The following is a 17,175-nucleotide window of genomic DNA, read 5'->3' as shown; positions in this document are numbered from 1 at the left end:
AAGTGCAACTCAGTTACTAAGGCGCTTCTTGGTTGGAGGTTTGAGTCGTCACGGGGGTAGATGATCAACCATTGTTGATCCTCTGAAAACAAGTATTGAGGTATATGACAACGAAGTGCAACTCAGTTGGTAAAACGCTTCTCCTCCAACCTATTGGTTGGAGGTTATAATCTATTGGTTCGAGTCATCACGGGGTAGATGATCAACTATTGTTGATCCTCTTATTAAAAAGAAAAAAAAAACAAGTATCGAGGTTATAATCTATAAATCACGAAGCTTTGATAATAAAAATATATAGTTAAAAATTCAACTTTGCAATAGGCTGTTTTCCCAATTTATATGGTTTTATTTTTATTTTTATTTTTAATTTGAAGTTAATACTAAAATATAAGTCAATAAAGGAATTACATGATGAATTATGCAAATTACATGTGACAACTCAGAAATTTTGTATGATTAAAAATCATGAAACTGGAATAAGGATATATCTGGTAATAATATTTGTCAATTTGATGTATTGTTAGATAGTAGTAGCAAAGTTTCAAAAAAAATTGCAATTTTCATTCCATAAAATTAAAAAAGCTGTCTGTATAAACAACCAGCTAAAGTTTTCATTACACACAAAAGATAGTAAGAAATCAATATCATATGATTGATCACTTGGTGTTCAAAGTGTTGCTAAATACATCAAATCATCTGCAAGTAGAGATCTCTATACAATTCTTTACTGTCTGTTTCTTTTCGATTCCAGCTTTGTTGCCTCTTTGAGTGATTCTTGAGCATCATTCTCCATTCCAAGTGCAAACAGCGAAGCCGTTTGAAGGTACAGCGCAGTCGGCCAATCCGGTGACACCACCAACGCCTGCATTGCATCAGCAAGGGCTTCATTGGCCATCTCGCTCATAAGGTACGATAAACACCGACGAGCATAGGCCGTTGGTGACACCATTGTCCCTCCATCTATGAACTGTACACAACCACCATTCAAACTTGTTTGATCGAATTTTTTTCGGGTATACTAAATCATATATACTGTCAATGTACTCTAACGGCTTACTTGTGTGTAGCAATCGATGGCAGTTGTGAAATCCTTAGCTCGGAAAGCAGCATCACCGTGCTTCTTTGAATTCAGAGTCTCCTGCATTTGATTTGTCCACATTTGGAAAGAGAGCTGCGTGGAAACAACGACAATTATTGAGGCCTTTCCACAGATTGAAGAACACAGTGCTATAGATAACACGAAAAAATAATACAAACCTCGTTGGCAATCCCTTCGTCGTCTTTGTACCCGATTTTATCCAAGATTTCATGTATGGCAGTGAGATCCATTCTCAAGCATGCTTCACCCATGGGGCTCAGCTGCAGTTGTGGAGTACTGTTTGAGGTCCCTTGGGGAACTCCGAGTAGAACGTACGAAGGAACCTGCATTTTTCAAATGAAAACCGTACGTTTAAATTCAAAATCCATTATTTTTACCTTTGGATGCAGATTGACAAAATGTTATGAATAGCATAAATCCATACCTCATCTTCTTTCTGAAGAGACACAAGAGAAGTGACGAGAGACTTAGCATTTGGCCTCTCTCGTGCTTCGTATTGCAAACAGCGGGTAGCTAATCTAACCAACTCAGTTCCATCATCGTTGGAGAAGTGGCCCTCCAAACAAGAATCCATCAGCATCAGAAAATTCTTTCCTCGGATGAGATCAAGCGCCTAAACAATGACACGAGAATCGGAAACATACTTCAGTGTAAAAAGTATAATTCAAGATTCATTCTCGGATTCCATTTATAGAAATGTGAACACAGTGGAACAAGCCGAATTGTCAAAATGGCTAATCCTGATCATTTAGCAGACACATAAGGCACATAGTTGAAAGAACCATGTTCGTAATTGATCGAACTCCAAACTCTAAAAGTTTCAGTTTTGAATGCAATCTATCATAATCTTATTCTCACTATGCATTGAGAGATTGAATCACAAGCAAAGAGTGAGGAGATAATGTAGATTTAGATGGTTCTAAATCGAGCGTGGAGACTTACATGGCTCGGAGGTATATGCTTGCCACTTAGAAGGTCTAGCAGCATGGTCCCGAAGCTGTAAACCACACTCTCCGCAGTCACTCTTCCTGCAGAGGAACGTATCAAAGTCAAATCCAAAGAAAATAGACGGAGCAGAGGGGAAAGGTATCAAGAAACATCACTAACAAAGATTACTAGCTCATAAAGCATATTACCAGTTCTCAAGTACTCGGGAGGAGTGAAGGCTAAGTTCGTGCTGTAACTCTTGCCATCCCTACTATTTTTCATCAGCCCGAAGCAAGACAACCTCGGATTGCCATCCTGTGCACAAGCAACGGGACCTATAAGAACACATAGTTTGACAATTCTCTCAAGTCTAGAGATTGCGTTTCCTCACCTGATCAAACAAGACTCTGTAAGCATTGAGATCATGGTACAACGCTCGTCCCTTATTGGAGCAGTACTCCAAAGCTTGGGCCAAATACAAGGCCACTCTTAACCTCATCGCCCATTTCATAGGCTGGTCCTCCCCTGTTCCGATTCACCAAACAGGAGCAAAGTTGTGTTAAGTTTCAAAGATCAAATCTAAATTCCTAATTATCTACGATATCTACCAAAGTTATACGGTGGATCAACAATTATATGAAGGAAGCTACGCTTTTTAGACACGATTTCCTGAATGAACTAAATGAAGGGAACTCACAATGAAAAAGATGCTTAGCCAGCGTCTCATTAGGCATAAACTCTGCCACCAGCAATCTCTCTTCCCCTTCGATGCAACATCCAACCAGATTCGCCAGCCGCTCACTTCTGAGGCTCCCCACTGCCTTTGCCTCATCCTTCAGCACACACAAACACAAGATCAAATAAAATCACAGAGCTTTACGGAAAACGAACAAACCTTCAACAATTTTTTTTAAACCTATTCCGTTTTCGTATTATTGAGAGACCGATCATGATCCTCAAAAAACAAGCATATACAATACGATTGAGCAAAATCAGAGAACTTAGGGAAATGGAATTTCAAACAAGCCTTCTCCTAGTTTCCTTACTTGAGAAACTGATCTTAATCCACAAACACAAACACACACAGAAGATCAAACAACATCAAAGAACACTAGATAAACTGGAAAGTGAACAAACCTTCACTTCTTCTAAACTTATGAAACTAATCCTGATCAAGACTCTCTCACACACACAAACGCACACTATATGCAATCAGAAACAGCTAATCCGATCAAACAATACACAAATCACAACTCCACTTGAGCAAAAAAAAAAAAGAAGAGAAAAGGCAAAACTGCAGCAGATGAAATGAAGAAGCAAAACTAACCAAGAACTGACGAGAGTCAGGCCAAGCAGATTTATTGAAGCGCTTTACAGCAACCCACCCCTCATTCTCAAGAAAGCCTTTGTACACAACGTTGGGAGCCTTCTCCCCATGCTCTGAAACAATATTGTCGGAACAGAACCCATCAGTTGCAGCCTTCAGCTCGTCCCATTTGAACTCCCTGAAGCTCGGCAGCGAATCCTTCTCCCCATTTTCTGCAAAAATCCACCAAAAATTAAAAAAGAAGTCATTTTTAACACAACCCCACAACAAATCAAAGATCATCACACTAACCCGGATCAGATGGTTGGAGAGCTGCAGGCTTGAGATGGGAAGGCCACCAACACTGTGAAAACTTGGAGCAGCGCCCACCCATTTGAAGATCTTCTTCTGCGCAAGAATGTGAGTGTTGATATCTTCAAAAGATGAGATTTTTAGGGGTTTATGGATCCAAGAAACGTGATTGCAACGCGGGTTTCGCCAATTCACATTTGAGAAGCATGCATTATAAGCGTTGGGGAGTCTGGATTAGAGACAAGCTATGGTTTTTTGGGGGTCGGTTTTTGTGAATGGTGTGTGTGTGTGTGTGTGTTTTCTCAAAAAGGTGTTTTCTTTTTTTAATATTTGGCACCAAGGTTTAGCTTTTCTTGCTTTATGCTGTCTTTCAATTTCTTCATCATTCCCCCTTTCTTCCTTGTTCTCTGCATTAGTTGGCGGATTTTTTTGAGTTTGTTTAATGAGGATTTAATTATGGAGTATTGATTTTATTAATTTTGAGTTAAATTTTAGTAATTTGGAAGTTGGAAAGGTTAGTGGTTTTATTTTTTGATATAGGTAAAACTGCATTGAATTATTTTTCCTGTATGATTGAAATTAAGAAAGAGTCTTTTAGTTTACTTTTCATGGAATTTATATTTCATCCGTTTGTTTAAAAAAATAGTCTTATTTTAGTATTTTAGGACGTTCACAAAAATAGTCTTTTAGTTTACTTTTCATGAAATTTGTATTGAGCTAGAGAAATTTATTTAATGGAATAAAATGAAATGTGATTTCTACTCACTCTTTTATTCCATAGTACAAAATAAATTAATGAATATGAAAAAATGTTTTAGTTTTCATTCCACTCACTCTTTCATTCCATAGTACAAAATAAATTAATAAAATGAAAGTAACAAAGTGAATTCATTCAGAGGGAGTAATTAGGTACTACAGTACACTGCATTGTAAAAGAAAATCAAGATTAATAGTATGCCTTAATTTACGTGCGATGAACAATGAACATGCTTGATTATTTGCTCAAGTAATTAGGTGCATAAACTATAAAACATTCTTGATTATCCATTTTTAGTTTATATGGAGTACTTTTATTTTACGCATATGTTATCCAGTTTTACGTAGGTATATTTTATCAAATTTAATTCTAATAATGCATACTAATATTCTACATATAATATTGTATTAATAACATTTTACCTTCACCAAAAGTCATTAAATTGTGACTTTATGGATCTCACTTCCAATAAATTACTGGGGATCATTATAAATCTAATAATGCAGTCACAAAAACGGGCGGTTAGAAATATGAAAACACAATAGTTGAACATTTTATATAATGATATTTTCCAATTTTATTCTATTAATGCGTAATATTCTACATATACAAAATACATTCAATATTATAAAAATGACATTTAACCTCTATAAAAAGTCACTGAAATATAATTTTATGAATCTCCCTTCGAATAAAGTATCAGAAATTCTAAATCTAATAACGCAGTCACGCAATAATTGAATATTTTATGGATATGTTGTCTAATTTTGTTCTAATAATGCATAATGTTCTACATAAAATATTATAATGATGCCAATTTACCTCCATAAAAAGTCAATAAATGAGTCTCACTTCCAATAAAGTATAGGGGATTCTAAATCTAATAATGCAGTCACAAAACTGTAAATATGAGATTTTTCCATTTGAAATTAAGAGCATTTTATAATATTTCTTAAATAAAAATATATAATCATATTTCCCCCCCAAAAGCACACCATGTGATTGTTTTTGCCTACTATAAAACAAAAAAATTAAATAGATTGACTCGACATTGAGGTTTTTTGGCATGTTTCGCCTGCAATAAGAGGAGACAATACCTTCAATCAAGGCTAGTTTGTTAATGAATGGAGTATTTCTTTAACGAAATATCCGTAACCTAAAAAATATTTGGCAAATAACTCTAGAGCAAATAAATGGTACTTTCTCAATTCATAATTTTTTAAAAACAAATAAAACATTACATTTTCTCAAAAGTAAAAATTTGTTATTTAAATCGCACATTTTGATTGACTTCTAGTCAACTCATAACTTATAAAACTAGCTAATTAAATCACAACTTGTGTACATTTTTTCGATTATCCCATGCAATTAAAATTTTTGATGAAATTTGTTATTCAAATCATAATTTTTTATTAACTTCTGGATAAATTAGAATTATTCTATATTATGATGGTCAGTTTAGATGATTATTAATTAGTTGGTGAATATATAATGACAAGTACAAAAGTTATAATAAATTTCATCAGAATTTTAATTGCATGGGACAATTGAGAAATGAAAAAAAAACTATGATTTAATTAACTACTAAGTTATGAGATTAACTAGAAGTTAAGCAAAAAATTATAATTTAAATAACATTTTTTCTTTTTAAAAATATCTTATTCCATGTGTGTTGGTCAATCACTAACCGGAATCCTCTTTCGATCTTAGTTAAAGATTCACGAAACCTAGATTAATTAATTAATCCTACATTAATATTCTTAATTCTATCTAAAACTTGTTAGTGACCAAATAAAGTTAAGGTTTCAAGATTTTTGTTGTCCCTTTTTATTTGTACTTTATAATCTGTATACTCATATTCTATTGTAAGATTATTTGACTACGCTGTTTTCTTCGTCAGACGTGGAAGACCAATTCCAAAGTTTTATTTGTTTAATTTTTTAATCCACCTCTATTTTATTATTCACAAACACCGTCACATACTCAACCATTAATAAATAATAGTATAGAATGTGCTTAGTGGAATTATCACCTACTAAATGTATCCGCGTGATAGAGTGTTTTTTTTTTAATAAAATAATTTCATTTTCCTTTGTGATTATTTCTATATATTTTAAATTGATCTTATACTATTACTTAGTTGCTCTTTAATTTTGGCTTTTAACACATCACGAATGTACTCAATCTTGATATGAATCGAATTACTTTATCAGTAAATATCATACACGTAATTAGAGATCGGAAATAAAATTAATTTCAAAAAAATGCGAATAGAGAGTGCCAAAATCACTATATTTCTTATAAAAGCATATGACCAACCTAATTAGTCAATTCCCACTGTGTATTTTTAATTCTTTTTATGTACATAATGGAGTACTTAATTTTTACATCGTAAGTAAAAGTTGTTTGAATATCTCTTTCAAAAAAGGTTGTTTGAATTTTGTGCTTTATGTTTCGGATGTATTAGTTAGTTTATACTTATAATCTTTATTCATTTACAAATTATATAGTACATTATATTGTATGGATTCGTGGTTATAGGTTCAAATCTTATAGATGATGAAAATTATGATTTTTATACATTTAAATCAAAATTGCAGTACAGTTTGAAATAAGTTTATAGCATAATCCTTCCTTACCTTATACTCCATATAAGTATTGGTTCTTATATATGATCGAATGAACAATAAACTCATGAATATATAAAAATATATAATTATATCATATTTTCACAAAAATTAAGCGTTTTCGTTTAAACCATTGTATATAGAAAGAATATTATACTAATATAAACATTAATCTTGAACATATCTATTGTTTAGAATCCAACTACTATACGAAAATGGTGCCCCCAGATAAACAAAGTAAACAAGGTCAATGTGAACTACTATATGAAAACGGTGCCCACCGATGGCAAGATGATATTTTTCTACATATTTAATTTATATCAATGCGATTAATATTCCATCTTAATGACTTCATTTATGTATATGAACGTAGGTGTGTGATCAAATACTAACTAATTTACAGTAATAACTAATAACTAATATTAATGTTGTATGTTAAAAATATCAACACAGAGACATAAATTTATCAATCTTCTTGTACTGATAAACTTATGTCTTTGTGTTGATATTTAAATTTTACATGTTGTATTGATATAATTATGTCTTTGTATTGATATTTTTAATACACAGAATTGAAAGGTATTAGTTATTACTATAAATTAGTTAGCGCACTAGCGCAACCCTATGAACGTATGTATTATTATGCATGGAAAATAGTACTATTACCGAAAATATAACTCAATCTAGTAATATATGAATAATATTAGTTCTAATAGTGATAAAATGCGAACATATATATTGTACAAACTCAAAACTCTTCAACACAACTTTAACACAATTTCAATACAATATCAACACAGTGTAAAATTTCAAGATTTTAATGTCAACACAGTATCAACATAATATCAACGCAACATCAATCATTGACTACCGTTGAAATTCTGTTGACATTTTCCCGTTGATGCTTTTTTTGTGATCTGTTGACATTTTTCAATGGTTCAAATCATAGTTTTGAGTTTTTATAATATTTAGAGTTTTCATTTGATCACATCCCTGGTGTTCGGTTTCCTAGATAAAATAGTACCAAGATAAAATCTAAGATTGAGTTGTGAGATGTTGCCTATGACTAATTGTCACATGATTATCTATCTAAGATTGAGTTGTGGGAATCAATCTCATTGACCAAATACAATATTTAATATCGAGATATAATCTTGTCAACCGAATAGGCACGTAAAAGACAATTAACTATATAGGTATTGTCGGAAGTCCAAATTTTGTAGGGCACCACAAAATTACGATTTTCATGAATTAATTAGTATCTATTTTATGTTTGAGCAGTGATAAACGTAGAGAATTTCTACATACATAATTGGATATTTTAGGTATTTTCACTTCAAAATCAGTTTATTATTTTTAATTGTTTTAAAGTAGATTACTATATTACATATCTGTCCTTTAATATAATACATCCGAAAAATTTAAATTTTCAAATTAAAGATTATAGATTTGGAAAAAGATTTGCTTTTCTAATGTATATCTATTTAATTATATCTAAATCAAATGCAAATCATTATGAATCTTACAAATAGATTCCTTCAAAGCATTTCCGTCAATTAAATGTTAGTCATATAGTTGTACAAAGAAAAAGAAAAAAATATTGTTGATATAGCTTTAAAATATTAAAATTAGTCCAAAAAATTAAAAATTATACGGAGTACTATAATTCTTATAATCAAAATCGAAAACTCAATCAATATTCATACACTATCAAATTTTCATTTATTCCCTCCATCTCTAGTAAGTGATACTCCCTCCGTCCCATGCTACTTGCACATTTCATTTTCAGACTGTCCCCAAACTACTTGCACTATTTATATTTTAGTTAAAAAAAATTATGGTATTTAATTAAGATATTCGAGTTAGTTCGTGTTTTCTTTATCAAATGTTGTCTTATTGCACTTAAAATTTTAATTAAATTACACTAATTACTCGTGTTCAAATTTACGCTGTTAAAGTGAAAAGTGTGAGTAGTATGGAACAGAAGGAGTACAATTCTTTTCCTCACGTGTATTTTGAGAAAATGATAATAAATAACTAAAGTACATTATTCTCCCACTTACTTTGTTTTTTCATCATTTAACTACTTATATTAATTTTTCAAAACACTTGCAAAAAAAATGTGTCACTTACCTTAGGATGAGTGGAGGCAAATTATAAAATACTCTATATAGCTTTAAAATATTAAATACATAAGTCCGGAACGTGTTATTATTATTTTATCAAAATTTCACTGTAACGTTCTTAAAATTAAGAATTTAATGGAGCTAAAAATTTGGAAAGTGAAAAGTTAAAACAAAATTATGAAATTCTTAAATCAAAATTGTAAACTCAATTGTTGGTATCTTTAAATCATAATTTTCCAATTTTAATTTCTTCTATGATAAACTAAAATGAGTTAGGAAGTCTAATATTTTTACAAAGAAACAGAGAAATATTAAAAATATAAATTTAAAATATTAAAGCTATGCCAAAAATTAAGAGTTTAGTTAGAAAACTGAAATTTGGAATGTCAAGTAAATTGAGCTAAGGTATTTAAATAAAAAGATATTTAATATTTATTTTTAAAATAATAATTGGACAAGTTAGGAACATGTAATTATTTTCTAACAGAATTTGCCTGTAAAATTCTAAAAAATAAGAATTGAGTAATATTAAAATTGAAAAATAAAGTATTAAAATTAAATAAAGTCAGAAATAGCCAGGGTATGGTTTATTTAGTATGGTATAGTAATTATAGGATAAATAATTAAATACTTAGCTTCAAATATAAAATAAAAGAGTTAAAATATATGATTTTTTTTTATCAGGGTTCAACTATAGCATCCCAAATATTAATAATTTAATGAAATTAAAATTTTAAAAGATAAAGGTATAACATGAAAGTGTATGAAAATATTTAAAATAGAATGGTATATTCAATTAGGATTTCAATAACATATCTCAAATTTTAATGTGTTACTTCATATAGTAGTTCGAGCTTGAACTCTAATATTTTATGAAGAAAAAGTTAAAATACTAACTATATAACTTTAAAATACTATATTAAATAGATGAGTTATGAACATATGGTTATTTTTTTTATCGATGTTCGACTGTAACGTTTCAAAAATTGATAATTTGTAGAAATTAATCTTTTGGAAAGTAACGCATTCAAATCAGAATCACAAAATTTTAAAAAAAATTAAAATTGTAAACTCAGTTAGTAGTATTAAATTTTAATTTTTTTGCATATTATAGTAAATTGAACTAAGAAACCTAATACTAACCTAATACTTTATAAAAAAAAAAGAGAAAATATTAAATAGAAGAGTTAAGAACATATTTTCGACTGAGGTTCAACGTTTTGTAAAAATTAAGAAGTTGAAAAATGAAAAATTTGAAAGTAAAGAGTTAAAATTAAAATTCTTAAAATCAAATAGTAAGTATTAAATATTAATATATCTCAAATTTCAGTTTGCTGCATGATATAGTAGTGAATTGAGCTAGGACCTATAATATTTTATAAAGTAAAAGATAAAATATTAACATATAGCTTTAAATTAATATGGAAGAGACGAATTAAGAATATGTGATTTTTTTTTTGGGTACAATTGCAACATTTGAAAATTTAGAATTCAAAGAAATTAAAATTTGAAAAATAAAAAATGACTATCAAAAGTATGAAATTCTTAAATATAATAATCATAACCTCAATTAGTATTAATATATTTTATATTAAATTTTAACTTGTTACATGTTATATTGAATTGGGTTAAGAATAACAAAAATTGAAATATTAACTATATATCTTAAGATAATTTGATAGATGAGTTAAGAATGTTGATAATTTTTTTTAGTTGAGGTTAACGTAATGTCCTAAAAATTATGAATTTACATAAAAGAAAAATGTAAAGAATTAAATCAAAATTATAAAATTCTTAAAATCAAAATTGTAAACTTCATTAATAAATAATATATAATATGTATCAAATTTAAAATTATTTGAATTCTTTTTTTTTTGGAACTTTACTTTGAACCCCGATAAAAAATAATCAAATACTTTTTTAATTCATTTAACTAACATTTTATATATATAACTAATATTTTACTATCTTTTTAAAAATAAATTGAAATTTGAAAAATAAAGGTATATACCTTATTGAAATACTACTCCATGTATTTTGGAAATTAAGATATATTTACAATTTTTATTTTTGAAAGTAAACGTATATAGTTAACGTTCCAAAATTAGTACTCTTATAAACAAATAAATTGTTTTATGAATGTAGGAGTAAATAATAAGGTATATGAACAACTTAGAAATTTAATTAAAAATAAAATACGTATATAATATAAAATTACAAAACATCATTTCCCATTCCATTGCTTCAAGATTTTAATTTGTACGTTCATAAGATTGAATAATTGATTTGTTATAGGTAGATTTATAATAGGGATAATTTAGTAAATAAACAATATAATTAATAACAAAAATAATTGAAATAAAACTGATTTTGTCCTATTTAAAAGGTAAGGGTATTATGTATGTAGAAATTTTGTACGTTTATCTTTTCCCTTTATGTTTTAACATAAAAAACATATTAATCAATTTATTTTGAACCCTACTCAAAATAAGAACTGTGTGTAATAATATGAAATGAGTAGCACTCATGTTAAAAGAAAATGGTCCCTGTTTAATAATGAAGATTTTGGAGCCATGTCCCTTCAATTTCAATATACTCCATGTATTTTATATGGACACACAAATTTGTTTTGAAAATTATTTAAGTATTAGTCTTCTCGGTTAATGCGTAGATGCAAAGAGTTCGAAAAAACAAAATCAACAAAGTAAGTTTGGTACTTTCTAATTTAAAATAGTTAGTCATATGATCATATCTCGAAAATAGTGTGTGGCACAATTTTTCACTCTTTGAAAAGATATTGATAATAATAGTAGTATTAATTAATAATTATCATTATTATTCCTTTTTTCACTAGCTTAAATGTAAGTTTTACGAAAGATATCATTCCTTACCTTGACAGCAATATTAAACTTTAATTAAATATAATTAAGTATCGTAACATGAGGCTCTTAATTAAGTATATCCAATACAATGCAAAAAATATCATTTACCATAAAATAAAATTAATTGATTATATTATATGATATCAAGAACTAGATATTTCTATTGTATGTGAAATATGAAAACAAAACATAAAAATAGTTAACCCACCAATCACCACCATATCCTTAATTAACTTATTTTAATCACTGCAACTTAAATAATGGTAATAATATATGCTTAAATATATACTCCTAGTAAGATTAGATGACCATTCAAATCACACACACACACACACACACACAATATAGTACATAGAATACCTTTTCATCAAAGTAAACTATACTCTTAATATTTTTTTAAATTTTTTTATGTGGGGATAGTAATTATTTGCATCACCGCATTTAGTGACCAAGAAACGGACCTCTTTTTAACAAAGGGTAAAGCTAAGCATGCAAAAGGGAAAATGCTTTATCTCTCACACCTACTGTATTCTAATCATTACACTCTCTCTAAATTTTAAAAATTTTAAATGTAGGTTTGAAATTGCGATTGTTTTATAGTATACTAACATGTAACAACTATAAATACTTCCATAAATAAATTACTCCATATATTATTGATTCGGATGCTAAAATTATCAACGTAGGTAGTGATGCAGGTTTTTGAAGTGGGACATGCATCAAAAACTGTTCTTTGATTATTCATTTTGTTACACTAATAATTAAGGGACAAATATCCAAACAATAGTATCAAGAAAGATGCACATCCAGAAAGGATCATGTCACATGGCTAGCAAAACTAGCTGTGTACAGCCCATTTCCAAAAACATTCTGCAATTTCATAAACTAATTAAAAGGAATATTAATAGTATGGCAATGTCGATATTATACCCCACATTGTCTAACAAAATTGATGACAAATCACATCTTAATTCGTTAAACACTCATCCTTATTACTAATAGGTTTGGGTTGAGTCGCTTAATGTGCATTTGAGTATGTTTTTTGAAAAAGTAACGTATATAGAAACTTTGAGATAACGAAATGATAAATGGAAAAAAAAAAGTTTAGATCAAAATCAAAACTTTGAAATTGCTTGATGCATTATGGTTACTGCAAGTGAAATTGATAGCACTCTGAGTGACTATGACTATGTAAACTTTGTAAATCTAACCAAGAATACATGATCTATAAGATTACAGGTGATGCTATCGGGCCTCGAGGAATAGCTATGGTGACTTTCCATGAGACAATCGGACCAATGGAGGAAATGGACAGTTGCAACAATGTCTCGTTCGTTGACTATGCACTGCTTAGATCTGATTCATTGTATCCTTCTTCCGTATTCTTTCCATTTATTTGTGTCCGCGGTCTCTGAATACAAGAAAAGTATGGTGTTAGAGATATCAAGACGGGGGCAGGCAGGGTGTCTCGTTTAAGACTGTCTGACGGGTCAAGATCCACGAGACGGACTGCCATCCGGATCCAAACACAACAAATTACAAATATGAGTTTTTCAATAACAAGAGACGGGGTGGGGGAGGGGGGCGGGTGTTTCTGTACCCAGTCGGAGGAATCCCCAGAGCTACCACTCAAGGGTCTATGGTGCTCGTCTCTTATCCTTGTGTCTTTGCTCAGTGGAAGCAACTGCGACATGGAGCTACTCGAGCGATCGGGCAGTTCTTCAGGGGAGAGGAACGAGGTCAGGATCAAGACATCAGCATCTATAAGCAGTAATAAATCATACCATGAAAGTATAGGAATAAGAAAAGGCCAAACCTGGCAATTTCTTGTCTACGAAGAACACCACCAAATTCACGGTGTACCTGAAGCAAAATCACGCGGGCCAAAATCCATGAGACGGGTATAGGAGTTGACACATCATATGTCAGAAACCTAGCAAAAGTAGCATACATTACCATGCTACAACAACATCAACGGTGTAATGCTTACGCGAAGCAATAATCAATAAGCTCTGAGCCACCACAGTCAACCAAGCACAATTCTTTACAAATCTGCATAAAGATATATTGTAAGGAGCCATAGCCGTTTTAGGGCAGTTCGTGGAAACTACTCCTACAACAACTCGTAATTCACCTATGAATGCCATATTTATGGAATGTGCGCACAAAGACGAGAGAGAATATCATGTGGGATGAAAATATTAGATCGCCACAGCCATAAAGCACTCCGCGAGGAACTGTATAACCCAAACAGTTTCTCAGCAAACGAACAATCATAGACGCCGTTGATAATCATATTGCCATATAGGAAACAGAAAGGAAACCGGCACCTACAATTAATTAATAGAACTTCTAAAATATTATCAGGGCGAGGCAGCCTAGCAAGCTTCGAGCCCTACAACATTCAGCACAAACTTTACGTACAAATTCTAGGTATAGTCAAATGAGAGAGAAAATGAAGAAAATCTCACTTCTCGGCAGTGATAATTTGGACCGGGTAGCTGTGTCGAATAAAAAGTTATTATCCTCAGGGTTTGACAAGCCTGCAGCAAAGCATGGAAACTAAACACTTTGAAAAACGTGTTGAGCTTTGAGTATATGATTGATCATTACAAACAATAAAGAAGTTGACGACTTACAACTAAGAACGCTAGTACCCTGCACCATATCAAAACAGTAAAGATTTTCTTGCTCTTTGAGAAGAAAGGATGAAAAGTCCACTGAGTGCAGCATTGCAAATAACAGGATCAATATATTTGCACCAATAAATAAAGTTTTCCATGAAGAATTATAAGTAATTGCTGGAAAACTCACCAAGATGAAAGACAAAAAAATAATGCTAAATACAGTTTCACTCATGTAAGCTTTCTCCGGCCCAAGCTCCTACAGTCAGAGAAGTTTGTAGCATAAGAGATGATTCCTAGAAATCAGCAGAGCAACAAGAGATCGAAACAATCTACACTCACTGGAAGAAGAAAGAAGCCTAGATCTTGAAGTGTCGGACCAGGCCTATGTAAATAATGAACTCCTCGAGCTGCCAGTCCATGGATGTACTGGTATATGGAGTCACGAGAAATGTTAGATTTTACTTATCACAGACTTGAATGAAAACAATTTAGGCCTAATATATTGAATTTCTTTCAAAAAATAAACTCTCAATTTAGGTATGAGTCCAGAAGTCTATGTAGTTTCATTAGCAAGGTTCACATAATACAACAGAAAGCTGAATATACTCCGTTTCACTTCAAAAGGCCCCTAGGTCCAATGATGCCATATTAAGCCACAAATTGTTCATGGAAGTAAATACTAACAGCTTAACTACTCGTCAACTGACAGCTTAAAGATACTCAATGATGCCAGCTTGTTACCTAACATATCACTACCAATTCATTTATAACACAATATACAATGAATAGCCAAATCCAAACCAACAAAGCTAATAAATACTGGTTTGCTGCACATTCATAGCAATTTGGACAAGAAACTCTAACTTCCCATATATCTAGAGCAGAACGTTTTCTCCTATATAATCGAATACTACATGCACTACGATACTTAAACAGGGCTTAGAACAACTCTTGCATAAGATTAGAAAAAACGTCAGTTTTATGTCCTTCAAAACAACCCTGTAAGAATTTTTTAGCCAAAAATAAAACTACTATCATCAAATGGAACCATAGGAACATCACATTCTAAAAATCTTAAATTCGAAATTAAAAAAAATAAAGCCCTGTCGATTTTTTTTTTCAGCATCAGCCCCTGCATACAACTCACACATTAAGGTGGCAAATTTGGAAAAAACGACTTACTAAGCTAATTGAAATTCATTAAAACCAGTTGACAGCTCAGGAAAAAAACAACAAATTCATGGAAAAACAAGTAATTAATTCAACCAATAAAACTGCAAGGTAATTATTAACATATGATCAGATCATAAAAACACAAACAATAGGTGAAGAAGAGACCTGAAATATGAGTCCACCTAAAATATACTTCCAATTTTCACCGAGAAGAGCGATTTCTGTTGAGGCCTCTGTACAAATTCTCTTCCATAACTACACGTCCAAAATCCCAAAATTAATAAAATTAATAATTAATAAAAAATGAAGAAAAGCGAACCTTTGAAGCCTCGCGACCAATGTAAAGCGACATCTTGGGTATTAACGACGGCCAGCAGAAGCGCCATGTCACATCAAAAGCAAACCCTTTTTCCGATCAACATTCTTCATCACCAACAAATGCGATAGGAAGCGCTCATAGAAATCGACAGCCAGTTTGCGAAGAGATAATGGCGGATTTTGGTCACTTGGCAATCGGTGAAGGGATTTGGATGATCACGATTGAAATTTCCTCTCTCTACAAAACTGGTTCGTGGGGAATGTGTTTTCATCTCTCTCCCCTCAAATTCAGTTGAAGACGGAGAACAGTTGAGAATCTGAGGGGCAGACTTGGAATTACATAAAGTGGGTTTAAAATAAAATTCAGTTTTAAAACCATAATAAAAATAAATTGATATTTAAAACCATAAATACTAGGATTTGTACTTATTGTGTGTATAAATTAGCAAATATATTTGGTGAAATAGTACTATTTTTTCTAATAAATATCGAAAATTTCTACCAATAAATAGATTTGCTTGCAATGAGATCAAGCTATTTACCAATCTTGAAGCTTTCGTCTCGAATTCTTCGCTTGAAATTATTTATTTCTCAAATTAATAAATTAAGAAGCATCTTTCTCAGAATATTTATTGAATGTATCTATTTCTAGAATATTTATATGTGAGGAATTGTGAAGTTATTCTAATCAGCTAGAGTATTAGCATTAATTTTTCCGTTTGCTTAGCATGATCAACTATGAAATGTCAAAATAGGCATTACACGTTAAGAACTAGGGTCGTCTTTAATTTATTTACTTGGCATGATCAACTATGAAATGTCAATATCGGTATTAACTAAGAGCACTCCCAATGGAGTTCCCTAAAAACTCCCTTATTTCTCCCTAACTCCTGCCACATCAGCGCCACATCAGCACCAAAATTTATCCCCAGTTTTTAGCCAAGTGCTACATTGGTTTCTCCCTTATTTCTCCCTTATTTCTCCCTAACTCAACATTTCATTTTTACATCATTATTTTTTA

At 31.0% G+C, this 17,175-nt stretch overlaps 2 protein-coding genes across 3 annotated transcripts; both read right to left on the bottom strand.

The window, feature by feature from the left end:
* Nucleotides 1-539: 539 nt before the first annotated feature.
* On the bottom strand, nt 540-3,977 carry LOC125224339 (serine/threonine-protein kinase BSK5-like). The gene is made up of 10 exons (XM_048127721.2): nt 3,645-3,977; nt 3,354-3,565; nt 2,724-2,859; nt 2,418-2,551; nt 2,236-2,341; nt 2,042-2,127; nt 1,524-1,712; nt 1,258-1,422; nt 1,058-1,171; nt 540-967 (listed from the first exon to the last, which is right to left on the bottom strand). Exons 1-10 carry the CDS (start codon nt 3,724-3,726, stop codon nt 725-727), a joined length of 1,467 nt encoding a protein of 488 aa, XP_047983678.1. The 5' UTR covers nt 3,727-3,977; the 3' UTR covers nt 540-724.
* Nucleotides 3,978-13,139: 9,162 nt separating this feature from the next.
* Nucleotides 13,140-16,467, bottom strand: LOC125219211 (phosphatidylinositol:ceramide inositolphosphotransferase 1-like). 2 transcript variants are annotated; one of them, XM_048121124.2, is made up of 12 exons: nt 16,156-16,467; nt 16,002-16,069; nt 15,003-15,089; nt 14,851-14,919; nt 14,676-14,756; nt 14,508-14,579; nt 14,371-14,431; nt 14,171-14,273; nt 13,993-14,088; nt 13,853-13,899; nt 13,637-13,755; nt 13,140-13,447 (listed from the first exon to the last, which is right to left on the bottom strand). In XM_048121124.2, the coding sequence occupies exons 1-12, from the start codon at nt 16,220-16,222 to the stop codon at nt 13,376-13,378; spliced, it is 942 nt and encodes a 313-aa protein (XP_047977081.1). In that variant the 5' UTR covers nt 16,223-16,467; the 3' UTR covers nt 13,140-13,375. The 2 variants fall into 2 exon arrangements, with proteins under 2 accessions (XP_047977081.1, XP_047977082.1); XM_048121125.2 differs by having other exon boundaries at nt 16,002-16,091; nt 16,156-16,465.
* Nucleotides 16,468-17,175: the final 708 nt, after the last annotated feature.

The sequence above is a fragment of the Salvia hispanica genome, chromosome 1 (genome assembly GCF_029641045.1).
Source record: "Salvia hispanica isolate PSC_SH4W2 chromosome 1, Shi_PSC_v1, whole genome shotgun sequence".
In the NCBI taxonomy this organism is placed as follows: domain Eukaryota; kingdom Viridiplantae; phylum Streptophyta; class Magnoliopsida; order Lamiales; family Lamiaceae; genus Salvia; species Salvia hispanica.
The sequence above is the reverse complement of the archived record's forward strand: the minus strand, read 5'-3'. Positions and strand labels throughout refer to the sequence as shown.